The sequence below is a fragment of the Cystoisospora suis genome, assembly GCF_002600585.1.
Source record: "Cystoisospora suis strain Wien I chromosome Unknown contig_3030, whole genome shotgun sequence".
NCBI lineage: Eukaryota > Apicomplexa > Conoidasida > Eucoccidiorida > Sarcocystidae > Cystoisospora > Cystoisospora suis.
In genome coordinates this window covers 2,659-27,418 of record NW_027155825.1, presented here as the reverse complement: position 1 = coordinate 27,418, position 24,760 = coordinate 2,659, and the positions used below count along the sequence as shown (strand labels likewise).

The window sequence follows — 24,760 nt, the reverse complement described above, 5'->3', positions numbered from 1 at the left end:
TTGCCGTCTTCTTCTTCGTTTTCTACTGCGTTCAATTATACGCAACCACGTGCTGATGTCCCCTTCAGAGGTATCCACCTCCCGCTCCGATACTCTTTGTCGGATGTTCCTTTCACACGATCATCTGCTCTCAAGCATGGGGCTATCTCTTGTGTATGTACAGGTATTTACGTCTTTCTTCTTGCCTCATCTCTTCACCTTGCTTCCCGCTGTCCGACAGGTTCACACGACACTTTGCCATCTGGACAGGCTGTCCCAAACAACTCAACTGGAGAGCAGATGAGAACACTAGAGGCTTTTTCAGACACCAGTCTTGCACGTTTTCCTTCCTTTTCTCCTTCTACCGAGATACACTCCTCGGTGCCCGCCCCATCCTACTCCCTCTCGTCTCCTATGAGTTCAGTCACACCCGTCAGTTCATCCAACCATACAGCAGCTCTTTCTGAAGGGAGAACTGATTTCTCTTTCCTCCCTGTGTCGGCGCCGCCGCCTATTGCGTCTTTCTCCTTCTTTTTCAGAACGTTATGCCATGAGACTCCTTCTCTACTGTTATTTCCTCTTTCACTGGCTTGGCTGGTGAGCGGCCTCTGTGCAGTTATTGCTGCACTGTATCTACATCAGACTCGAGGGAGCATTATGATGGCTCCAACCTTACTCAACGTCCAGTTTCCCCTTCCTTTCTCCCGGGCGAGGGGGTCTTTGCTGCGGCAGTCATCGCCACTTCTTACGGTCACAAGGAGGCCAGACGACCTAGAGAGAAAATACAGGGAGAAGGGTGATTCAATTGTCAGTTCAAGAGTCCGACAAGCGACTGGTGACACTGCAGGAGGTGTCTCTGCTTTGAATGACTACGAACCTCCGCCCCTCATTCAGATTGCGTCGCCGGCCTCTGACAAAGACCAGAAAGATTCCGAGGATAAGCAGAACCATGGAGTGGCCTATCGTGCTAAGACGGGTAGCAACAAAGGCCATCAAGATTTGAAGGGTCCTTCATCTTCCCCGTCGTATTTGTATGACTCAACCTCTTCGTGTCTCCCGGTCCCATCTCCTGAAATGGCAAAGCCAAGTTTAGGCCTCTCTCATTATGTCAAACGGCAGTCAGGCTCAAAGGAAGAAGGAGAAGTCCATGAAGACAAAGAAGGAGAAGACTTTTCTTCTTCCTCTTCTTCTGTCACCTCCCCTAGCTCAGCGTCTGGTGGTGGTCCTTCTTTCTTCGGTCAAGGGAGTGCATGCAGCATCACGAGTCTAGTAAGGAGTCGACGGGAAAGTTTGCTTAGTTCAGCACCATCTGGAGGTGCCCCTTCTCATCCAAATAGCACAGAGGACCGTAAGAATACAACTGGTTCTGAGTGTTCTAGAGACTTCTTCTCCCAAGACGAAGGACGGCCGAGTCTGTCGTCGGCTTCCCGGTGGACTCATAGCAAAGGAGACGACCGTATCAGTCATTATTGTGTCCCAGATAGAGGTCTAATGGTACATGCTAAGGACCCTTCTTCACAGCGTGTAAGCTCCGTCCTCGAGTGTAAGGGGTAGCCGTTGTTTGTCGGGGGGGCGTGCCTTCAGAACAAAATACCTATTGCCACTCGCTATTCGAACGATGATGTAGGGGACATCTCTTTGTTTACCTGCGTGCTCACTCCAATCTAAGGGTGCTGTGTGAGACTAAGGAATAGAAACCCTTGGTTACTGCGGCCTCCTGTAGCGGAAAGCTTTACAGAAGTTTCACTCAGAAATCTTTACGCAATCTTCTGTCTGCCTACACGGTATACAGGGAGAAAATCACGTATGCCTGCTTTATGGTGCAGTCACCCCTGACTGCTGGTGATCCTGGAACTGACAGAAAACTCAGGTGACGTGCTAGGGATTTCCTCAGAGTTCCACTCTGCAGTTAGCATTGCAGCTTACCATGAGGAGATGGGGGTCGGCGTCTGTGCACTTCCACTGGACCCCAGTGTTGAGCAGGGGAACCTCTCAGGGATCGTCTGTACAAGTATACAGAGTTGTAGATTCCTCGCATCATGCGGGTACATAGCTCGTCTTTGCTCTGTAACTGTCTGCTTGGCTTGCCAATTTAGTGTCTCATTCCTGTCCCACTGCGTGCTTGTTCTCCCCTCTCCAGTACGATCAACCCCCGTGTCCGGTCTTCTATAACTGGCTCCGACACCTGGCGATCCCACGGCCTGGAGGTCGATTGTCTAGTTGGATGAGCGCCTGCTGGTTAGGACGAGGCAGGTGAGACAGAATGGTGAAATGATCTCAGAGGTGCCGGCTGAAGCGCGGCACGGATGTCAGGTCTATTCTTTGCACTCAGCGTCCCTTGTTTCTGTCTCCTCCGATGCTATGCATATACACAACGGTCATCTCTCAGCAGATGCTGTCCTCTCTTCTGCTTCTTGTTCTCCTGTTTGTGCGCTGTAGAAGTGGCTCTCGGATATGGAGATTCGGGTCGGTATCGGCATTGTCTTTGGCGATAGGAGGGAGTGTATGCGCATGCGTTCAAGAGCTCTTTCTGGTCATGGCACTCCGGGTTGCGGGAGGACCTCAGCACGCTCGCCTGTGGCCCGCTTTGACGTCTGTAAGTCAAGGGAGGGGCGCTTTGCAGCGTCGGTCCATATGCTGAGGACAGGCGTGTGCTGATACACGGGAGAGCTCCAATAAGACGAGAAGGAAATTACAGATCAATGGAAATTTCATCCAAATTACAACTGGTTCCTGTGAACGTCCGAGGGAACTGGATTGGAGTCTGAACACCAAGCAAGAAAATGCCGTTCAGCAGTCGATATCAGGAGGGTCTCGTCCGTTTGGGTGAAGGAAGGTTGATCTGGGGTGTACAGAGAAACCGGACAGAATACCAGTGAGCGCAATACACCTTGAAGAATGTACGGTGCTATCGGCTTTGACTATGTTCTCGCCCCCGAATTCATATATGTATATATCTTTCGCTCTCTATTTACGTATATTTCTCATTATTGAGTAGTCTTTCGCTTCTATTACTATCTTTGTCTACAAAGGTAGAAAGACTGTTTTTTCTCTCTCGTTCTATTCTATTGTACTCCTGATGACAGGAGGCGTCAAATCCAAGACCTAGGTCGCGATCGCACCAATCCTGTATTCTCTCCGAGCTTCATTCAAGCAGCTCGTGACTGCCACAGACTGTGGCATGATGTCTGGTGGCACTACTGGTCTGCTTTTTGAGCCGCAAGAAGCACTGGACAAAGATGCGTCTTGCATTCGTTTTCAGGGATAAGTTCCACAGTTCCTCTTTTTGTCACTGTGCTTCTGTTACAATCAGATAGCCTATGCCGAGCTTCCTCTTCTGTTGCTGTTTGCCGCCTGTCTTCGTCGGTGGCGGCCTTGTCTCTCGGCCTCACGCTTCGCAGGCATAAGTATCCTTGTCGGTGCCAATGTGTATCTTGCTCTCCTTGCTCTCTCCTCTCCTTCGTCTAGCCCTTCTTTCCTTTCTACAAACGTCTCTTTGTATCCTACCTCCCTACAAGATCTGCCACTAAACACAACCCCATCGGAAGAAGGTGTTCACCGGGGCGGTGGCCAGGCTGCCTCGAGTTTCTACTCTGTCGAAGACCAACGAAAAGATCGTCACTCGGCGCTTTCCGAAGATAGGGACCAGTGGAGAGTTGTTTCTCTTAAAGCCTCACACGGGGAGAAAGAGAATTGGAGGCCTGCAAAGGAAGGGATGAAAGTTACATCTGATATTCTGACCCCTGACCATTCTACTGGAAACGAGCCCGGGAGTGCTAAAAGACACACGAGCGAGAGAACCGTGGATCCACCACCGTTACTGCGGGAGCTCACAACTCAAGAGACGAAACTCAAGGAGGGAAAGGAGAGAGAGACAGAGACGACTAGGAAGAGGCGTGTAGATGAATACTGGGATGACCTTGACAACGAATTGAGGAAGGCTCATTGGGTGGCAGTCATGTGTGCTGTAGGCGCCTTGTTTTATTCCGTCATGGCAAGTAAGTGGAGGTACTACAAGACGCAGGTGATCTCGTGATCTCGGTCAATAACGCAGTTGTCTTCCAGAGGATAAGGAGGCTAAGAGCGCGATACTCATAAGAAGAGGACAGCAGTAGTTTCTTCATTGCTTTGGGGTGTGATAGTCCGTGTTGACGTTTTTCGTTCCGAGCCGCCCAAGATCGGACAGCGTTGATATATATACTCTAAATGTATCTCACACACACACTCCTTAAATCCTGAGGAGTGTTTTCCTAGCCTGCTTCGTTCTTACGACCAAATATAAGCGAGAATTTCCTCGTTGCTAGGATGTTATCCGTCAGGAATGAACCGCTTGGTGTAAATGATGCATGCTCCGTTTGGCAACTGTTTCCTGAGACTCCTTTTGTGGGACTTCTTTACAGGCTTGTCGCTCGCCCTCTCTCTTCACTCGGGCCTCTCAATCTTGTCAGCCTGCGTCGTTCGCTTCTCGACCCAGGGAGTCGTCGGAATTCTAGGCCTCATCTGTGGAGTAAGCTTTACCTCTTCTCTGCCGGGGAGTAGGGCACCTCCTCTGCCTGGTCGGGACTGTCACTATAGGGCGGTTGCCGGTCTATACGTGACTTCGCTGGTCTCTCAACCACCTTCTTCCTGGAACTGCAACCCCATACACGTATATGTTCGAAGCATATGTATGCGTATATAATACTATATATATATATATCATTATATATGCGTATATATATATGTATATAGGTATAGGCGTATATACATATATATTTATATGCATCCGGTTCCGAGCTTCAGCAGGATGCAAGGCAGTGTTTCGGATCTTCTCGCCACACTGCCCCTGGGGGTGTGGAATTTGGCAGCGTGTCCCTTCCAGACTTCTTCGAACTTGGTCGTACAAGCGGTAGGGAACCACCAGGTGTCCCTGCACATTCACTGGGTTACTACCGTCTGCTGAGTACGTCGCAAAACCGGATCGGTAGAAACAGGAGAAATTCTGCAGTGCCTTCGTGTCCGAGGTATGAACTATGGAGGGAAGGTGAGGGATCAAGTGTTAAAATAGCTGGGTGAGAGAATTTGCAGTGTTTTCTGAGGTTGGACTGGGGTGAGTACGGTGCTGGTCTGCCAGCGCGCTCTAGGATCAGACGTTCTGATCTCGTCCTGCGTCTCTCTGTCTCTTGTTTACGCCCTCGCACAGCTCGTATGGGGGCGACTTGTAGACATGGAAGGCGATGGGGAATTAACAGCACCGTGTTCAGTCGCTGCCGGTCTTGCGTGTATTGCGGCTGGTGTTCTCGGGCCTCTCGCCGCCGTCTCGATGGCCAAGGTACGCTTGACGACATTGGGGAGAAGCTCCACATATGGCGACTTCTGGGGGATGGGGTCTTGTGAACCCGCCATAACCGGTGTTAGCAGTGACATGTGATGCAGCGCGTTTCTCATTGGAGGACGAAACTGCCGAATTCAATCTCCAGTTCTCGCGCGACACCTGCGGGCTAGGCTTCGACTGATAGAATTTTCATGACGTGGACCCTGCTGTAGTATGTCCAACCTGATCTTTGAGAGCGCAATGGCGATAACTGCTTCGATGTGGGAGCGGGTGGATGCACGGGCTAGCACCGCGCAAGTTGCTGATAGACGTATGCCTCCGGATCCGTTTTCAATGACGCAGTCTGTGGAGGTGGTGTGCGGTGCTCGCAGAGTGCTCCTTTTTCGGGAGAGCTAGGTGAAATAGAATCGGTTCGCAGAGTACCCTTGGAGTTGTGCTTTGCTACATGTGATTCAGAGCATTACGCTGTCGTCTCTGCTGTTGAGCACCGACTTTCGCGGCCTTTGCTGGGCCGTGGTCGCGTTTCTTGGGGTTATTTTCTATCACGAGTCCGTCTCTCATGCGATGGCAGCTGCCCTCTTAGCGGCCTTTGCGGGCAGCGCTCTTTTTTGGTGGGGGAGTGTAGGCCAGTCTCCTCTTGGGCAAGACGTTGGCGGGTATCCTTCTACGGTCCCGCGCAGCCTGCGGAGAGAGCGCGGCTCTATGTCAGATGACAATCTGACCCAGTCCCTGTGTGAGGGGCTTCTTGGTGGAAAACACGGACACGGGGAGAACCGCCTCGAAGAGGGCGGGCCTCCAGAGGAGTACAGGGACGAACGGAACCAGGACAGCAAAGAAAGCACGGACTTCGCTGCAGACGGTGGTAGCTGGTGTAGGAGAGAATCACAGAGACACGGCAGCCGGGATATGCTAGGACTTTATTCGGAAGACCCTAGTGAATTTACGGGTGAGTACAAGGAGACACACACAACACATGTCACTGGAGAAGTCGTGGCACTACTAGGCTTTATAGGAGCTTTTCAAATGACCGTACTCGGAATGACGTGCATAGCAGCAGAGCGTCGTGGTAGGTACTACCGTGTTTGCTGGACAGTCCCGTTAGAGGAAGCATACATGAAAGAGCAGAGTTCTTGGTTTTCGGACGAGCTGCGACGAGATATGTGTTGTCAGGGGATGAGTCAGGAATAACATTCCAAGACTGACACTTCGCGGCGTCTGCTAGAGCATCTGGTTTTGATAGGAGGCACGGCAGACGTACGAGACCAGCTGACTGTGGTGGTTACGTGTTCTTTTTGGTCACCAGCTAATTTCATCGTCGGATTCAACAAGTGTTCATGGGCGCTCATTATATGTCTACATGTCCTTCAGAACGCTGCAGCACGTGTAGCGGAGAAAAAGATTTTCAACGAGATTCTTCGTTCTTCGACACAGGCCGCAGGGCACGGAGGCCTGTGGAGGTGCGCGGCAACTCGGAACTGCCGGTCCTCGAGGAAACAGGATCTTGTTGCGGAAGCCCGCGAATGGAGTCCATCGGAGAAGTTTTGGGAGCCGAGGGAAGTTCTCTAGCCGAACGTGGCGACTGCTCTTGCAGCTCTTCTTCGTTGTCTTTCTACTTCTAATCACTCTTCTACAACCGTGGTTGACAGGTGACTCTCGCCGCCGAAGACAGTAACCGACCTATACCTCCTGCGAGCGGATCGAGGATCACTTAGCGGTCTGCTGAGCGTTCATATCGGTCCGGTGGAGAAGAGGCAAAAGAGCAGACCGAGAGGGCCTCAAGTTTGCTCTTTGTAAGAAGTCTGGACGAGCTTACGTATTAGCATCGGAGTAGTGCCTCGAGCGCTGCGAGACAGGCCAGGAGCCTCTCCTAGTCGTGTCCCTTCCTCTCATGACAAGACGTCTCTCTGTTCTGGAGCCGCTTTCAGTTCAAGGACTTGCTTAAACGCTTCTACTGGTGGGCTCTGGGGAGCTGGCCGGCGAATCAATTTGACAACCGACCCTCAGGGTTTTGCGCCGACTCCCCCCAGGCTGTGCCTGTGCCCGCTGGGACCGAGCCTAGTATAGGTGTGCCCGGGCGTAGGTCGCTGCGGATGTACGATGGCCTGTTTCTCTAACTGAGGCTCTCAACGAGCTTTTTCGCGTCGGAGAGAGCCTGTGACAGCGAGCACGCGGTTGCGGAAGAAGCGTAGCGGTGCAGTGCTGATTCGATGATTGCCTGTACGCAGGGCATCAAACTTGGCTACATTTCTTGCTTGTTTTTTGGTTTTCTGTTCGGTACTCTCAAACAACGAACAGCTCGGTGTTGTCGGGGTGTCTGATGGACACGTCATCGTAACGCGCAGCATACATCAAGAAAGCAGCGAACGCTACAGTCTATGTCGATGTGCGCCCGTTGTGTGCGGATCAGATTTAAGCCGTTGCTAGTGGGCAGTTCGTATAATTTTTTCTCTTTTTCTTCTCCGTTCCCCGTAGTGCTGCCGTCCCAGGCGAAACAAAACATCCTAGTGATTCGTCGAGATCCGGGAAGTCGATCTTTTTCTTGTTCTATCTTGCTTGGCGGTCTTTTGCCAAGACTTCTGCTTGTCCAAAGAATACTTGTCTGAAACGGACTGGAGGTTGAGAAGAGGGTGCCGCCTGTACTGGTGGTTGCCAGGCCCGCTTTCCGTTCGTTGTCAAGCATGAGGGGTCTGGGGGGGAAGACATGGCGAGTCTTTTTTCCCGGCACGCAGTCCTGAAGTGGGTAGTGTCAACTCACTCTTTGCAGGTCACATCTGGACGTTAAAAGTGGTCTCGAGCTCGGAGACGCTGACAGCTCTGAGTGACTCGGGACTGCGCCTTTACGGCCTAATAGCGCTTCGGTATTCTACAGAATGAAAGACTCTTTGGCAGAGTTAGTAACAGCGAAAGTGGCTCTTGGTTGCACATAAGGGTAAGACACTTGCACCTACTCGGGGGTATGTAGTGCATTTGCACCGGTTTGTTTTGCCAGCGCCAGAAACGCGGGCATCAAGCAAAGTTCCCGAAATCTCCGGGTGGCTCTACCCAGCGCGTCGATACAGGGTAGCGGCGTGTACCACCACGGGTGTACGGCCGCCAGGTGTGCGCGGGGAAGTCGGGAGGTGACACGATGGGAGAAGTGGAGTACGGAAACGTGTACGCCGGTTCAGCCATTCTCCCACTACTTATATAATGTGGGGTGCTAACACGGAACCCGACACGGAAGAGAAGCCATGTTTTTTTTGACAGGCCCTCTTTTTGGTCGCACTTCTCGAGAGCGCTAACGGCTTCTCCCTCGAGAGTCGCGAACTCGAGGGAAACAGCTCAACCAGAAGGAAGACGATAAGAAGAAGGAGAGAGCAGTCCAGTTATTCTGGACGTAACAACGGAAGTGGCTGCACCCTGGAGTACCCGACGCTTTGTTACGGGATTGAGTCCCGGTGTGAACGCCGGCACCCCGCCCGTGACGGATAGGAGTCGCAACGCGCCGTGCCGACGCATACCTGTGGGTGTCACTCCGCAACTTTGGGCGAACATCCTTAGGTGTCACCTCGCAACTCTGGACGGACGCCTTGAGGAGACATCCCGCAGCTCATGAGCATGTACACCATTCTTTGTGTCACAAGCGACAACGAGCCGAAGGACCGGATGGACCCCTCTTGAGAGGCTAACAGAGCATCACTGCTCACGGCACGTAGCTGCTCTTCTGGAGGACATGCTAGCGGCTTTAAGAATTCTCCGGGCAATGTTTTGTCCGGCGTCAATCTACTCAACGGGGGACCAGGCGAACCACCAGGCACGAAACATGTGGCGGGCCGTCACAGGGCCATAGCTTGCCACGATGCAGGCATCAAATCGACGGACAGAACAGTAAGACAAAATTGACTACCTTGGACTTGTACGAGTGTAACGGAAGCGTTTCTGTTGTATGGTGGCAGTGCACGCTTTCACGTATGGATAGCAAGCACGGTGGTGCCGCTGGCGCTTGTAGCCTCCTCGACCCATCGGCACTTCATTTTTAGTCCGCTCTGAGGTAAAAAATCCATGGTGGCGTCCCGTCCGCGGTCACCATCAGTCGACCTGAAGACAAAGTCACAGCAGCACGCGCTGACTTTCGTTCCCACCTGTAACTCAGGGCGGATATCAGAGCACTCAGCTTGCAGTTCCGTTGTCCGCCGTATTACGCGCGAGGTGACACGCCGGACACAGTGCTAAGAAGCCCTCTCTCCCTGCGTCACTCTGAGGCGGGAAAAACTCCTGCTGCTTGCGAAAGCAGCAGGAGCTTTGCCAGCGGTCCCGCGGTGGCACTGGGCGGCAGACGACAACTTTCTTTGGACACCCGTTAATGATATAGAGAAGGACGAGCTCGGGATGTCGTGTAGAGTAGGAAGTTGAGAACGCTTTCGGGCTGAATGCATGGATGACGGCAGAGTGACACTGTAAGAATGTGATTAGTACTCTAGTGTTCAGGGGAAACCACATTGTACGCTGTGGACGCTCATCACACGGCACAGACTCCGAAATCTTTCTTTGAAGCGATGCGACGCGGCACATCGGATAGCCTCCGGCAGTGTGAGCACAGATCACGAACTGAGTCGTGCTGACTCAGGTACTGCAGAACTTCCTGACGCTACGCGACCGGATCGCAACAGCGACTGGCCGTCGCGAAGGAGAAGCGTTACAAGCCGCCTGGACTGACACCGTTTAGCCGAGAGTACTGAATCACATACCTGAGTCATGTGTGTCCGGTTTTACTTGCACGACCACAGTCGTCGACTTCTTGGGTTCCAACTTTAGACTTTTCTTCTCGACAACGAAGCAAGGGTGATCAGCCTGATATTCAGGAAGTCGACACACTCTAAAAGGTAACCGAGGGCGCTGTACAGTACTTTGCATGTTCCAGGCACTAACAGACTGACAACGCCACTACACTACCTCTATCGCCACTCTCGCGCGAACATAGAAGCCGCAACACCCTGTAGTTACCTGGCGCCTGTATGGGACCATCGCGAAGGGGCGGATACTACGTGGCCTCGCAACGAGAATGAGAAACGGCCTGGGCTACAGCTAGACCACTGCACCAGGTGCAGCTGCTTCAATCAGACGGCTGGAGGAGGTTAATACAAAGAACGCCCCTCACTTAAGCTGACGGCACTTGTATCCCCAGCACTTGTGGCTGCTGCCGAAACGCCGTTCCAGCTGGCGCTGTACTTAGTCCACTGTTGCTGGTAGATCCAGACTCGATACCAAGGTAGTTGACGCACTCCGCCTCGCAGCTGCAGCTGAACCTGTACATTGTGTAGTATCGCTTGACCTCACCGAACACACGGTCCTCCTCTCGGTCTAGGTTCGCGTAGAGTTTGCTAATGGCTTAGACTCTTAACCAGCGACTGATGAGGAAATGTCGCTTCATCAACTGACACATTTCTGCGCTCGTAAGGTGGATGCTGGAACTGGAAAAGAGATCAGACTTATTGTGGGGAGCATAAGTGGTGAACTGTAGGCAAGGGGTACAGGGTTCAATGATGGCGTTCAACCATGGTATCGGGTTTGTGGTATGAACGTTGCGTCCACCCCGAGTATATGGCCGGTATGTTGGTGTACCTGGAACGTGAATTCCGTCGGCACGTCGAATGGATTTTTGAAGTCTATATTGATTGACTTCCCTTTGCCGAGTCGGAACGGCCCCTGCGCTTGAGGAGCTTCAGCCCGGCCCACAAGAAGTGCCTGACAGCCACGACAGCAGATGACCGGCACACGCCCGTCGGCTTTGAGTGGTGGTACAGTACGTTCTTGGCTCAGCTTCGCAGCGGTTGGCCGAATCAAGATATGAATTTGTCGCATTGCTTCTTGACGACGGCCGCATCTTCTCTGAAGGCCTGTGGACGAACAACTTCATCTGGACCCCAGGGGGCGGAACCTCTCGCGGTGCTCACCGGTCCCCAAGCCGTGACAGGACAGGAGAGAGTGCGCACTGCCCCAGTCGTTAGGCAGGATCTCGTGGCTGTTTGTTACGTGCCCGATGTTCAGTCACGCCTTGTCAGTGGGTGCTAGCATGACTCGATCCAAGATGCAATGGCGACACGAGGCTGCACGGAAGGGGAAGCTGCGACTTCGCTGCGAGGTGCGGTGTGTAGCGTCGCTCACACGTCACATTGGCGCAGTAAGAAGAAGTGGGTACTAGGGCGCATTCCCACTAGCTCGAGACTGGATGTGCAAAAGACACCTAGCATCCAAAGACGGTCCAGTGTATGCCCTTTCTTTCGTTGCTGTTCGATGCCATTCTTTAAGCGGATACGCGCAACCTACAGGAGTCGAGGGGTGACAATTAGTGAAGGGGAACGCTTTGACAGGAAGATTTTTTTTTGCTTGTGGTCGAGAACGAACTGCGATGTCGCAAGCCAGGAGTGTGTACAGCAGACAGGCTCCCTTCCACCGAGTTTTCTCAGGCTATGGTGTGGACTGGCTCAGTGTCCACGTGCACTGGCGTTGTTCATTTGTAGCCGGCCAGTATCTAGCTCACCTTGTATTCGTAGCCTTCCGGACTCTTCAGTACCAGCGTGGCCTTGCTCTCAGCTAGGCGCGAAGGAGTGAACTTGACATTAACTTGAAACTCAATCCCCTTGTTGTCCAGATCAGACCCAACATTGACAGACTTGCTTTCCAACGAGAAGTTGTCTAGAATGGCACTAGGCTTTAGCCCGGACACTCCTTTGCCGCTGTCCGGCGGCAGCTCAATTGAGGCTTGGTACGTTGTCGATGGTTTCTTTGCAAAATGAAGGAAGCGTACGGCCTGTGAGACCTCCTTTCCTAACGGGGCTTTGAAGCCCACCACCTTTTCAATGTCTGCCGGGGCAACGTTGTACTTGACTGCATATCGGTACGTGCCAAGTTCATCACTGACCAACGTGATTGAGCCTTCACCCCCGCCGGCTACTGTCGGGCGAATCGCCACTTCTACCTCTCCGCTGGCATGTGGAAGAAGCTCGAAGGGGCATGGGGAGAAAAATATTTCAGGGATGCTGCTTTGACACTGGAACGTCACGGGGGTCGAAAAGGGGTTCTCCAGAGTTAACTTGTGGCTCGCCAACTGGCGGACAGTTGTATCTAGGCTTATTGTGCCTAGAGTCTCCGGGTCCTTGAAGGTTAGCCGAGCCTCGGCGAGGTAGAAATCCGGTTTCTCCTTGTTTGTGAAGCGGAACAAGATTACAACAGAGCATGCCTTGAAGGCTGACGCGAAAAAGCGGTAGTCGCGGGCTTGAGAGGGGGGCAAGTCGAAGCGGTCAGGCGCCTGAGACGAAGGTCACCCACTTCAGGAAACAGCACATCGTATAGCTCGTGCTCGGTCAAATTCGTGCTTCCGCCAGAACAGCTCTGCGATGCAGCGAATGTGACAGATGGTTCAAGAAGCCGAATTCGGGCTCCCCGCAGACAGTTCTTGCACCCGTAAGAACTCTCAATTTTCCGCCTCCTGTCGGTCCTGCGATTGGCGGTTGAGTTTCGACCTCCGCACTCTGGGTCGGATCGTCCTATACAGTCAAGGAAGAGCCGTTGCTCAGGTTAGCCGGCCCTGAGGACTGGGCGAGTGTACTCTCGACCGTACTGCCATGGCGGGAGGAGGGAAAACAACGCATTCGACCTGCGTAGAGGCATACACTGTCGACGCCTTCCACGGGAGGCCTGGGTCACTCGGGACTTGCAGAGGCTTACTTGGATCTGTGGGAGCTTATCTCCGGTAGACTGAGTGATGGAATATGAAACTTCGAATCTTTGCTTGACTGGAAGCCAGTTCTTTATTTTGATCATATGCAGCTGCTGCTGCTTGCAGCTGACCGTCGCTTCCAGAATCTGCTCAACAGTTGGCTCCATTGCGTAGCCCAGGAATCTGACAACCACATACGCGCGAACCATTTTCCGTTGGGAAGTGCACTGCGAGTTTCGTTGAGGCCCTGCGGGTGACTGTATACGCCAGTGCCTGGTCGACCGGGTCCCTTGCCCTCATCAGCGCGGCGACTATATTCTGATTCTCCTTCTATTGAAGGAATGCATGAAGATGAAGCGAGACCAGGAATGGAAGAAGAATGCTGGCCACAGGGGATCCCACAGCTTCTTTAAAGAAAAGTTGACGGGGAGTCTATCAAGAGCACCCTGTGCAGAAGGGATCGAGCCTGGCAGGGGCTGGCCGGCCTAGTCTGCGCGGCGCTGATAGTTCCATCGCTGATGGGAAGGGGACTGCCATTTCGTGTAGCTGACGCCATGCAGGTGCCACACAACAACAGGGCACGACTTCCGGCACCGGCGGCATATTCACGATGAAAAGTTCAGGTGTCCTAAAAAGAGCATCTTGAGTGTTGTGCTCAAGAAAAGGGTTCCCACTCTAGATACGCCAGTTCAAGACGAACTCGGCCACCCCCGAAGCACGTTGCTATGATTACCTGCAGCTCATGGCCTCCCCGTCCGGTAACGGCACGAAGATGCTGGCGGCGTGATAGGGTGCGAGCCCTCCGTGTTTGGTTTCCTTTTCTGTCTCGGGCCGTTTTTCGTCTTCCTGCCGTGTCAGCGACAACGGCTTGTAGGTAACCTGAATAGAGAGCTTCTGTCCCCCGGGTATGGTGATGCGGCCGCTGGGGGAGCAGAAAAAGTACATGGCATCTTTTGGAAGCTCGCAAGTGATTAGTGGTGTTATAGACCAGTCCGTTTTCTTCGGGTTTCTAATTTGGAAAGTCTTCGTGACCTGGGTACGGACAGGGGTGGAAAATTTTAGGGTCTGCATCGACTCCATAGACTGAGCCACTCCTCTGCCGACAACGGTAAGCTGTAAGGCAGAAATCTCCAGTGATGTGGATTGAGATGCGGACTCAATATGGCAGGATATGTCATCCACCACCAGGTCCTTCTCGCTGATCTGAAAAAAAAAAAATCGCCAACGCGGATAGGCACCAGCAGCAGAATATTGACTTACCCTCAGCCACGCGAGGGTGACTCAAAATCGGTCCACCACCGTGGTTCTTGTAAGGCCTATTCCGAGCTTTACGGAAATCGAGTGCTCGAGTGTCCACGGGTTTCATAGCCTTCCATTAGCTAAGAGAGGGGTCTCGGGCGCGACTGGGAAACATTACTGACAACCGCATTGCTATACCCCCAGAATGCCATGTATCGGATGTAGCATACAGCTGTTCAGCTGCGCTTTCGTAGAAGAGACACAGTGAGACAAAGCAAAGAAGACCTAGAGTAGTTTCTCTCGTGCTGGCAAAAAGCTCCAATGTTAAGAAACCCCCTACAGGCAGTTCCGTAGTTTTGGCAAAGATCGGATTGCTTTTCCTTCGAGACGAGACAGCCTGAGCCTCCAGTGTACAGCGGCTGAAGCTTCTTCAACGTATCTTAAGGTGCAGACCACTCTACAAGAACATGTCTGTCTTCCGAGTGTTGATTCTGCTCCGGGGAAACTTTTTCTTCCTTACCTCTGTCGGCCGAAAGGTGACTTCGATGGGGACGTCTGCATGAGGATGAAGGAGCCCTTCGCATGGTGAAACGCTGACTACTTTACTGTACTTCGTTGACGGCTTGAACTTGTACTTCATGAACAGCTCCCCTATGTTTGTTAGCTTGACAGTTTGTGTTGCCCACGAGTTGACCACTATCGCTCCAAACGAGACGGAAGGTTGACTCAAACGGACCTACAAGAAAACCAGCAAACAAGGCAGTCGCATTTGACTTATCACCGTCATGGGAGCGGACTTACTCAACAGATCTACATAGATAGAACGCGTGCTTGTCTTAGCGCCCGAACAGGAATTTCAGACAGAGTTGGGGCCGAATGAGATAAGTTGACTTCCCTGTAACGCCGGTGCTCATGCGGTGTCATGTTGCCGCCAACAACTTGTCTGCCACACAGCTGGTCTGGGGCAGCGAGCGCATTGGAAAGTGAATGAGTGTGTTGAAGCCATGAAAAGGCCGGCGCAACTTGCTCTTCGAACGCACCTCCGTTTCGAAGGACTTTGCTGCGACGTTACAAAGATGAACTGGAAACCGGTACGTGGCGTTTTTGCGCTTTACGATGCAGTCCGCATGGAGAGGGAGGCTGAACTCTGGAATGGAGAAGGCGGGCTTGAAGAATATTTCCAAAGGCAGTTCCTGTCGGGGATGAAGAGAGTGCAGCTTGAGTTCCGAAGAAAGAGGTTTCCATGTGACTCCGTGTGAGCTGACAAGATGCCGACAACGCGGAGCCACAGGACAAATCGCACTCCGATGGATGCTACATCGGTGCCGTACCCGAATGCACCCTCCAACCAACCGAGCATTCAGATGCTTCCTGAATCGGTGTGCTCGGACAGCGAAAAGGTCAGCATCGATAGACCGGAGAAGAACCTGAAGTCTTGTGTGGACTTTCGCTGCGCGTACGTGATAGTGAGAGTCAATGCGGAAAAAACAGAGTTGTGCCATCAAACCACACAGTCGTCAAAACAGATTCGTCATCAGTCCCACACACGTTTCGCCGGCGTCGGGCTCCCCTGGGATATTGTTGTAGGTATGCGCTTGAAATCATACCTGAGCTTGGACTGATCTCTCATGTAGAAGTCTAGAGTGGCCTCGGAACGGTTCACGATCTTCACATGTTTAACTGCAGACTCTCCTTTGATCAAGGGAGCAAAGCGGACCTCATCCGATTCTAGATTGGTCATTTCCAGCCTGTACAGAAGACAGGAAGCAGACAGATAAGTAGCTTTGCTAGTGTTTACCGTCTTTTCTAAGTATGTTACGAGATGGGGAAGACCGCGTACCCCGCCACTGCTGGGGAGCCGCCGGTCGACTGGTTTTACGACAGCCGCTGGACAAGTATTGCTGGGAAGAGGACTAGACTGCACCCGTGGTAGTACGTCAGCGAGTGGAACCACTTGGACTTCTTAGAGGAGCGGCTCCTGTGTCCTGACATGTGCACTTTGTCGTGCTGGTGCAGATGCCCGCATCTAGCTGTTTCTCTCGCACCCGTCCGAAATTTCACGATGGTATACAAGAATCACCCATTTCGACTACAGCTTTAGGCAGCCCCTGCGGACACTGGACCCACCTCATGATGCCCTTTTGTGAGGTCGCAGTTTTCCTGTCGAATCGAGCTTCGCGCCACTCGCGAAGCACGTACGCAGGAAAAGGGTCACCATGGTTTTTGCAGCTTTGGTTTGTAGAACAGCCCCGAAACGTATGTCATCAGTGTGTGTCTTATTCAATCGAGTCTTAAAGAGAGCTCACCTTGCGGGAATGCCCTTCCCGACAACCGTGACATGGGCGGTTGCCCTTTCGTTGATCGAGAAGGGAATTTTGATCTTGTAAGCTTTGCATTGTCTTGGACTGAAGACGATGGGGACACTGAGTTTTTCCCCGGGAGCAATACTACAGGGGACGAGTTGCACGTCGAGGACAGGTGTCTTTTCGAAGCTCGTGGAGATGAAGCAGTCGTGAAGAGGATCTTGATTCGTTATCCTGAGTTCCACCCTGTCCGTTACACTTACATTTGTGAGACATGCACCAGCCAGCTCCTTGGCGGCAGGAAGAGGTGGTGGAAGAACGAAGCAACCAAAGTCGTAGGTAGTGAAGGAGAAGGTCACCTTCGGTGTAGAACAGGATCCCGTGGCGCGGATCCTATACGGCTCGCCCCCACTCACATTACACAGGAGAGTGATTTCCTCGTGTTTTGAGCTTTCAGTTGGGGCGTACGTCAGAACCATTTCCATATTCTGTCCTTTCTCTACTACACCTGGAAGAAAAGAGGTAGACCCAGCATCACAAGCTGGTGAAGGATTAGAATTGCCCCTCCTCGGTGTTTCCTGTTTTGTGATTGTCTTTCTCGGCAGCGACGTGGTACATCCGCCTAGGTGAGATTTCTACTGAATTCCCATACCACATTGTGTTGCCGAAAGCAGGGAGGCCTCGGTAGTTTCACATCGTTCTACGGCTTCGCTCAGCTGCGAAGCCGTAGAACGATGCTACCCCCACGGAAGTAGGCCCGCAACCACTTTGGTGAGAAGTAGCGACTCTGCCTTGCCCTCTCCTTTTTTAGACCACTGCTCACCTTCTCGTGGATTGATGGAAATGCTTGGAGTGAATGAAAAGCTGTTGACACTCTGCACGCTCCAATGGAAACTGAAGTCGAATGTGCCTCCGTTTTGCAGCTGTAAGGTGTAAGACCGTGTCTGGCCGACCAGCAAGGACCCGAAATCTAGTAGCGACGCATTCTGAGAGGCCCCTGGAGGTAACTGACGAACGCTCCCATCTGCAAATGGGGGAAGACAACAGAGAAAAACTAATCCAAGTAGTCGCTCAAGCCGAGCAAAAACGTCAGCTACGAGGCAACTGTCCTTCCCCAACAACAAATATTCCTGACAGTGTGGACACCCGACGGTGCGAGATACTTGATCAGCCGTCTTCAGCGTCCAGTGTTCCCTTCTGCTCCGCGGTGTTGTCCTGTTTAGAGGTAGCGTCTATACTCTGTTTTGCCGCGAGACGAAGGAAGTACGGGAGTAAGTGAGACAACCTTGAAGGGCCTCTCTTGCGTTGGCGAACAAGCAAGAATTGGGTGAGATTACAGGTGAGAGGCACCTGCACTGGATTGCTTCCTCCGTGTAAGCAACGAGAACCATCGGATGTAGCTTCCTGTTCCTTAGTTCGCCCACAGCCCGTAGTGTATTCCTACCTTCATTGAGAACCACCATGCCGTGGCGCATGGAGTATCCTTCGCCTTTCACATTGAGAGAGAGCTGCCGGCACTTCTGCTTTACGCGGCAGAGCATATTCAGATTGAATGGCCTCTCATCAACCGGCTTGAATGCGAGACGTATAGGAGTGACGGAGTTCGGAGGAAGCACGCCATTTGCTGGCGAAATGGTCAGCGCTGTGGGAACTACCATTCCCCTGTCTGCCTCCTGTTTTTTTCTGAGTACAACAATGCCCTCACAGAAGACTGCTTGCTGGTAGGCTATGGTGTTGATGGATCCCTCCCTTTCTACCCTCGAATACTTGCGAGGAGTAGGCTTCAGGTCTGCATGTGCGCATTTCTACTTCCTTTCAAGTGAGGTCCTATATACTATGCTTGAACCGACTACAGTCCTGCGTAGAGGAAACAACTGCCTTGCGTCGAACAGTCTGACTCAGAGAAAGTACGACTTGAATTATGTCCCATGGCCTGGTGAGATCACCTGCCACGTCGCTGTTCTTCCTGACCTAGGAGAACGGCTTACCTCTCGAATACGAAAGACAGAGGAATGTCTTCTCGGTTGTGAATGTTCACAACCTCTTCAGCCTTGCCCCCGAGCAAGACAGGATTGAACGAGACTGATGATCGGTCGAGGGCCACATGCGGCTCCTTGACGACGCCCACGAATAAAAATTGCTGCTCCAGCTTTTTGCCTGAACCGCACAACGCAGCCGCAGCAATACCATCCGGTACAACAGTGCGCGGGACACACGAACGTGCTCGTCAAAGCCGGGCTCCTGACATCTAGGAGCGTGTTCACTAAGAATCGTCCATTCCCCCTGTATCCTAGTCGGCCTAAAACCCGTCGCCCGCATAGCCTTGGACTCGCCACAGGAGGCGTGGACTCAGAAAGATGTCCGTGCACATTCCGGAAAGAGAGATGATGAAAGCATTACGTCGCCTACTGAACGCACTTCTTTGAACGCTGAAGATACCAGCATGAGAAAAGCGCGTTGCGCCGGCCCGTAAGGAGTAAGGACCACGGAGTCACGCAACACGAGATAGGGTAGCGCTGGGGGCCAACTTACTGGCGATTGAGAATTTCCAATAGCTCTCGTGGATGCCAGGCCGCGCCGGCAGGAATTCCACAGCAATTTCAGTCCGCCTTCCCGCTGTAATACGCCCGCGTTTATTCACGCAGCGGAAGGCATCGTACAAACCGGAGGCCGTATTGGGACTTTGGGCAGATCCTCCACTTGGCAACTTCAAGGGCTCGCTGGGAGTAACTCGGTCCCACTCGAACTCTATATCCCCTGCTGTTGGATTGAAGACGAAAAACCGTTTCGTGTTCTTGACTCCTATGCCGACGCTTGAAATCTCGAGAATCTGCCGACCCAAAGAGGCTCAGCTGTGTAGACACGTGAAACACGCCTTTTACTTCCCATCAGAAACCTCCAAACGGGGGACTAACCTGCCTACACAATGTCCAGCTGTGCTCCTGACTTCCTCTACGTACAAGCATCTCTACAACTAGGTATGTATGCACGAGAGTGTGATAAACTGTGACGAGCTAGAACGGGCGAGACGCGTCCCAGTTCTCTAGTCAAGGGGGGGACCAGGAAAATTGAAGTGGGAAGAACAAGTGCAGAAGCCGGGACGACAGTTGATAGTGAAGAAGCATCCCGGGTCATGTCAACGCTAAGCACACGGAGACACGGGAGAGCCCGGCTCTCACGCATCTCCCTTTCCACAGCCTTTTTGCTGTCACTTTCTTCTCATCAGAATCACACGGCGATTCGACTAGCGCTCTGTTTTGATAGATTGCTACGATGGAGGCCAGTGCAGATGTTGCGAAAGTCCTCAGGTGACATGTTGCCGGCCCTCAAAACTCGGGTTCTACTATGTTTTCACCCCGACCTGGTCTTACCAAATCGGTATCAGTGCCTGCGACTGTGCATGGCAGCGCCACTTAGGCAGTCGTCTCTACACTTTGGATTTAGTTCCTTTGATACCAGTAGCTTGTGGACATCACTTTCTTCCACCACCACGTGAAAACGCACCTTTATTTTTGGGTCAAGAACAGACAGATTCGTCTGAGCACGGCGCTCGCGGTAGTCGCTCGACGGGATGTCAAAGTGACAAACAGGCCTGATAGCCGAGGCGTTAACTGCCATGCTCCTCCTTTCAGTGCCTCCCAAGGGTAAAGTAGGAAAAGAGCACACCAGATCTCGCTTGAAGTTCACCAGCTCCGTAGGCGCGAAGTCCACCGTGATATCCTAATAAAAAGCATCCGCCACTGCACACGCGGTAAGCCCTAACAGAGAATCAACTTGTACACGACGGAAGTGGATTCTCTCTGTATCAACAGTCGACTGACCACCAAGAAGCTACCGCCACAATCCGTTGCCTTTGCTCCGGAAAAAGCTTTCCTCTAAATGCTAAAAGTAATCTCCACGGCTGACGGCTGCCTCCATAAAACAGGAGGAGCTAGAGCAATCTGCCGCAGCGGAATGAGATTAGAAAGGCGACGTTGACTCTAGCAAGAACTTCCCAACTAATGCCCAAAGGCGGAAAATCGCGCTTCTGATGATGAGTACTGCCGATGTTCGGTACAGAAGCGGAGCTGTCGCTAGTTTAGTTGTCTTACAGCCTTGCTTGAGGGCGGCACTACCCCTTTCTTCGGAGAGAGAATGTAGAATGACGGATCATCCAGGAGTTTGTCTTCGTCTTCCCAGTGAAACTCGAAAGGAAGAGACACTTTGGACGGATTGTTCTGGAGATTAGATATATCACGGAAGAAACTTCGCGGTTGTTCCGGAGAAAAGAAACGTACAAAAACCCCTAGCGGATACTTTCGTGGCATCATGGTGGTCACCAAACGCACGAGAAGCTTTCGGGCCTAGTCGCATACCGAAGTGGTGCCAGGCACTTTACGGTGGTATGTGGGTATTTCTACTTCTATCAGCTAGGGTAGCAAAGCATAGGCAGATGGGTGAATTCACACTCCTGACTCCGCACACAAAGCTAGAGAAATGCTTCGGGGCCCTCTCGATCCGGTTGTATATGATGAAGCTCGACAGACGGATCGGTTCAAACACGCGGTGTATTCCTACCAATACGCCGACGAGAGAAATTGTCCCGTCACTAGGAATGCATGCTCTGCTAAGTAGATCGAGCTTTTCCAGCAAATGCTAGTTTCCCGTACATCGTACAATACGCTCTCGCACCTTCTAACTGTGTAAACCCCCGGACCGCGACAACATGCAACGCTGTGGTCTGTCCCAGGGCCATACGCCGACTGTCCCCTGGGGAAGAAGATTACCGGTGTATGCAAGTACTGCGAAAGGTGATGCGGATGAAAGAACTATTGTCTGCGTTCACTGCCGTGTACGGAGCGCTGTGCAGGCTTTAAGCTTATTGTACCCTACCAGACGAAATACAAAACGTCTTGAATGGAAGAGTGTTGTACTTTCAAATTCAATATCCTTCATTTCTAGTTCGCATTGACGCGTGTCGGAGAAGGCGGAGACGGTAAGTGGCATATCAGTCTCCTTTCCAGATTCGACTTGATAGAGAACACCTCCCACTTCTTCAAGCCGATCACCATCACCGCCTGATGCCGAGCTTGGTTTTCCTTTGAGTTTCAGTTGTTTTGGAGGTACTTTCGCCGCCGCTGGATCCACGGGTTTGAGACGATAGACTCGGCAAGGGACAAGTACCTTGTCGACACTTGTTGGTTCCTTGGAGGAAAATTCAACGTGGATTTCCTGCCGTCCTCGAGGGGCTATTTGCCCTGAGGTCGGTGAAATTTGGATAGAGGACCGTATCTCGGCGGGAAGAGGATTAGCCACCTCAAAACGCATGAGCTGATCGGTTTTATTTTCAAGAGCGACCTCTCTCGCTGCGGTTTCATTCAAAGGCACGTCTCCAAAGTGAATGACTCCATCTCTGCAGTAGGAGCTAGGAGCCAAGGGGGGGGACTGTATAGGTACGAGTGCAGTGTCTTGCAAAGGGATGGATAGTTCAGAGCCACTACCACGTGGAGATGCCGTAGAATGAGTTGCCGGAAGAGAAGTCCAACAACATTCTTCCACATAGCAAGTGCCACGCACATGGCAAGTGACATCTTCATACGGGTTAGACAGGGTGTACAGGCGAAAGGAGTAATCAACTTCTTCCGGAGCAAGAGGAGTCAACTTGACCTGCAGGCATACAAAGTCACCAAAAGGGGAACTGGATAGGCAGCAGCAGGGAGAAAACGATCAAGTCCGTTCGTAGGGGAAAACTCCGCAGCCTTCCGGTGCTTCACGGACTGTTGGTTCAACACGATGACAAGTTAAACGGTAGAGCACCCTTTCTTGCCGAAAAGAATTGTCTGCGACAACTAACCGAGATGCGTTTTCTCTTCTCTTGTACATGCGCCGTTGGCCAGCGGCCTTAAGTGATCACGAGAGTATGCTTGTACCTCCCGAGGTCGATATTAACTAACTGCTTCCCTGATGGGGGTGCGGGATGACGAGTGACTTCCATTGAACACAAGGGGCGAAAGCTAAGGAAAAAACAAAAGTGAATTCAAACGCGTGAAGAAAGCAGCTATAGTCATAGAGTCGGGTGAACGCATCGACCGATCGCTTTTTGTTGGCAGACATCATACTTCGTGACCACCATGTAACTCTTAACAAATAAAAGCTGTGCGTGCATCTCTTCAGCGTCTCCATTGAGAAGTGATGGAGCAAGCAAGTCCCTTTGCCGTTTTTCATTCCCTCCTTCTCTATATCCCTCCTTCTCCTTGTCTATTCGTTCACTCCGTATGAAAGATCACGTGACTATAGACTCACTGTGAATGACTTGGATTCTCCAGCAGCTAGAGAGACAGAAGAAGGAACATCAAGAAGAACGCAATCTGAAGGCCCGGTTTCACATCTGGCTGTTGCTGGAATGATGCCTGTATTTCTCAAACGTATTGTTGCTGTAGCACTTGCTCCAACTGCAATACGACCCATGGTTATCAAAGGAACATAACTCTGGTTTCCTGCAAAGATAGGAGACAGGGATAGACAGACGGACCTTGCGACACATCCAAGAATTCCCCTGTTGTGCTTCAAAATTCAAATGGGAGTATTGCCGGTGGCCAGCTATGTCTACAGAATCCAGTCTCTCAGTCTCTGTACATGACTACTGCTGCCGCTGCTTCATTTGCCGCTATCTTATACAAAGACCGTTCTAGTTCTAGGTGCCTCATTCACCCGCCCTGCCCAGAGCAGAGGCACATCACCATCCTCGTACTTGTCGAGCATAGGACAGTCTACTACTATGATGCCTTCCCTATCCGTCATCCGGTTTGACTTCGATGCCGTAGTTAGAGTTAAAAATAGACCACGTCTGTGTGGAACTTGACACGTGAGAGAATGAATGGTGCCTATCAAGCTCTCAAGAATCGAACCCTACCTCCTGTTGCCGCAGCTCCTGAAGCTGCTGGTGTTGCTTGAGTAGACGAAGGGGGCTGTCCTGCTCCTCGCGGGTGAGGTAGCGAAGCCAGTCCTCCGTTCATGATCTCTAAAGAGATGGTCGGCAAAGTTCCTTCTCCTCTTAGATCAAAAGAAAGCCCTGTGAAGGTGGCGTCTGGTCCAGCTCGATCGACAATAGCACGAAAGCTTGCGCTATAGCGTTGAATAGCTTGAGGTCGGAAGATCAGTGTGACGTGCTTGTTCTCATGAGGCCCTAGAGTCAGGTGTTTTGGTGTGACTTCAAAGACGCTCTCAAGATCTGTCGTTGCCTGTTTGTCAATGTTGACCAACATACATATCATACAAGGGGAGACACTTACATACATATTCAAGTGAACTCGTCTTTCTTGAAAGAAGCAAACGTAATGAGAACAAACGGCGGAACGGATTGACTGAGAAGGTCAAGAGAGACATTCGTACTGAAACAGCGAGATATATATCGATTCATCTATATCATTCCCCATCTATCAGCTATCTACATATGAGATGAGAAGGCTGCATATATATATGCATGTAGATAGATATAAATATAGATTAGAGATGAATAGATGTATTATATCTCTCCCTCGTCCTGCTCTATCCCTCTCATTCATCGTCTTCAGATCGTGACAAGCCATATGAAAAGATTTCAAGATAGATCTTCAAATCCTTCATTACGACAGAACATCCAGACTGTCATTCTCCCCATCAACTACAACTCTAGCTCTATTCCCATCTCGTCAAAACAGAAACCACTTCACTCTCAAAACGCCGGAAAAGACGGACGGGCCACCACGTCAAGAGAAAGTCATTCATTCATACAGAGCAGGGGACCCCGATGACATGAGAAGGTTGCGTATAGGGTCGCCCTCTTCACTTGAAGTGAGATGTCTTTCCATACGCCAATCTCCCTCAAAAAAAAAAACGTGAAGAGTAAACGACGAAGACCGAAGGAAGGTGTTTATTCCTGGATTGGACTTACTGCAGCAAGCTTCATATCGCTTGTATCTCGATTCAACTTTAACTCCATAGTCACTTCAGCTGCGACAGACTTTGGATTGCCTATACGAATACGTTCTTGAAGGCCTGTTTTACTCATGTTCCCATTGGCTATCACGGAGCCAAAGCAGAGACACTTCTCTTCTACAAGGTACATGCGAGCATCACGCATGCCAACCCAAGCGGCTGCCTCTTCTGAATTCGAGACAACAAACTGCTCTTCAAACACCCAGTCTGGCTGTAAGAAGGAGAACAAGACAAGAATAGAGGAAGAAAAGAAAAGAGGAAGTGTTTAAG

General features: G+C 51.6%; 2 protein-coding genes across 2 annotated transcripts in view; one reads left to right on the top strand and one right to left on the bottom strand.

Annotated features, from left to right (window-relative positions):
• The first annotated feature begins 9 nt into the window (after positions 1 to 9).
• CSUI_006065 (uncharacterized protein) lies at positions 10 to 7,910 on the top strand. Its single transcript, XM_068066230.1, has 8 exons — positions 10 to 1,503; positions 2,120 to 2,232; positions 2,419 to 2,575; positions 3,293 to 3,977; positions 4,380 to 4,486; positions 5,162 to 5,290; positions 5,750 to 6,239; positions 6,662 to 7,910. Exons 1-8 carry the CDS (start codon positions 280 to 282, stop codon positions 6,910 to 6,912), a joined length of 3,156 nt encoding a protein of 1,051 aa, XP_067921787.1. The 5' UTR covers positions 10 to 279; the 3' UTR covers positions 6,913 to 7,910.
• A 1,398-nt stretch (positions 7,911 to 9,308) lies between these two features.
• The window catches only part of CSUI_006064 (hydrocephalus-inducing-like), a gene marked incomplete at its 3' end in the record, with an annotated part of 17,382 nt that continues 1,930 nt past the window's right edge, over positions 9,309 to 24,760 (bottom strand). The window contains exons 3-22 of the mRNA XM_068066229.1: positions 24,447 to 24,701; positions 23,427 to 23,754; positions 22,805 to 23,010; positions 21,407 to 22,180; positions 20,626 to 20,751; positions 20,039 to 20,254; positions 19,067 to 19,364; positions 18,523 to 18,691; positions 17,979 to 18,217; positions 17,358 to 17,558; positions 16,538 to 17,042; positions 15,839 to 15,979; positions 15,272 to 15,371; positions 14,752 to 14,967; positions 13,726 to 14,195; positions 13,001 to 13,175; positions 11,814 to 12,581; positions 10,895 to 11,017; positions 10,021 to 10,123; positions 9,309 to 9,370 (exon numbers count right to left, since the gene is read on the bottom strand). Coding sequence (XP_067921786.1) covers positions 9,309 to 9,370; positions 10,021 to 10,123; positions 10,895 to 11,017; positions 11,814 to 12,581; positions 13,001 to 13,175; positions 13,726 to 14,195; positions 14,752 to 14,967; positions 15,272 to 15,371; positions 15,839 to 15,979; positions 16,538 to 17,042; positions 17,358 to 17,558; positions 17,979 to 18,217; positions 18,523 to 18,691; positions 19,067 to 19,364; positions 20,039 to 20,254; positions 20,626 to 20,751; positions 21,407 to 21,841 — 4,347 coding nt within the window. The 5' untranslated portion in view covers positions 21,842 to 22,180; positions 22,805 to 23,010; positions 23,427 to 23,754; positions 24,447 to 24,701. The remainder of the gene's footprint in view (positions 9,371 to 10,020; positions 10,124 to 10,894; positions 11,018 to 11,813; positions 12,582 to 13,000; positions 13,176 to 13,725; positions 14,196 to 14,751; positions 14,968 to 15,271; positions 15,372 to 15,838; positions 15,980 to 16,537; positions 17,043 to 17,357; positions 17,559 to 17,978; positions 18,218 to 18,522; positions 18,692 to 19,066; positions 19,365 to 20,038; positions 20,255 to 20,625; positions 20,752 to 21,406; positions 22,181 to 22,804; positions 23,011 to 23,426; positions 23,755 to 24,446; positions 24,702 to 24,760) is intronic.

Excerpts from the sequence above, each read along its gene's own strand:
- CSUI_006065 (XM_068066230.1), top strand. The coding sequence starts at position 280 with ATGAGAACACTAGAGGCTTTTTCAGACACCAGTCTTGCACGTTTTCCT. Across the intron at positions 1,504-2,119 it reads AGGACCCTTCTTCACAGCGT|TACGATCAACCCCCGTGTCC; the intron begins GTAAGCTCCGTC and ends TCCCCTCTCCAG. Across the intron at positions 4,487-5,161 it reads TTCTAGGCCTCATCTGTGGA|CTCGTATGGGGGCGACTTGT; the intron begins GTAAGCTTTACC and ends GCCCTCGCACAG.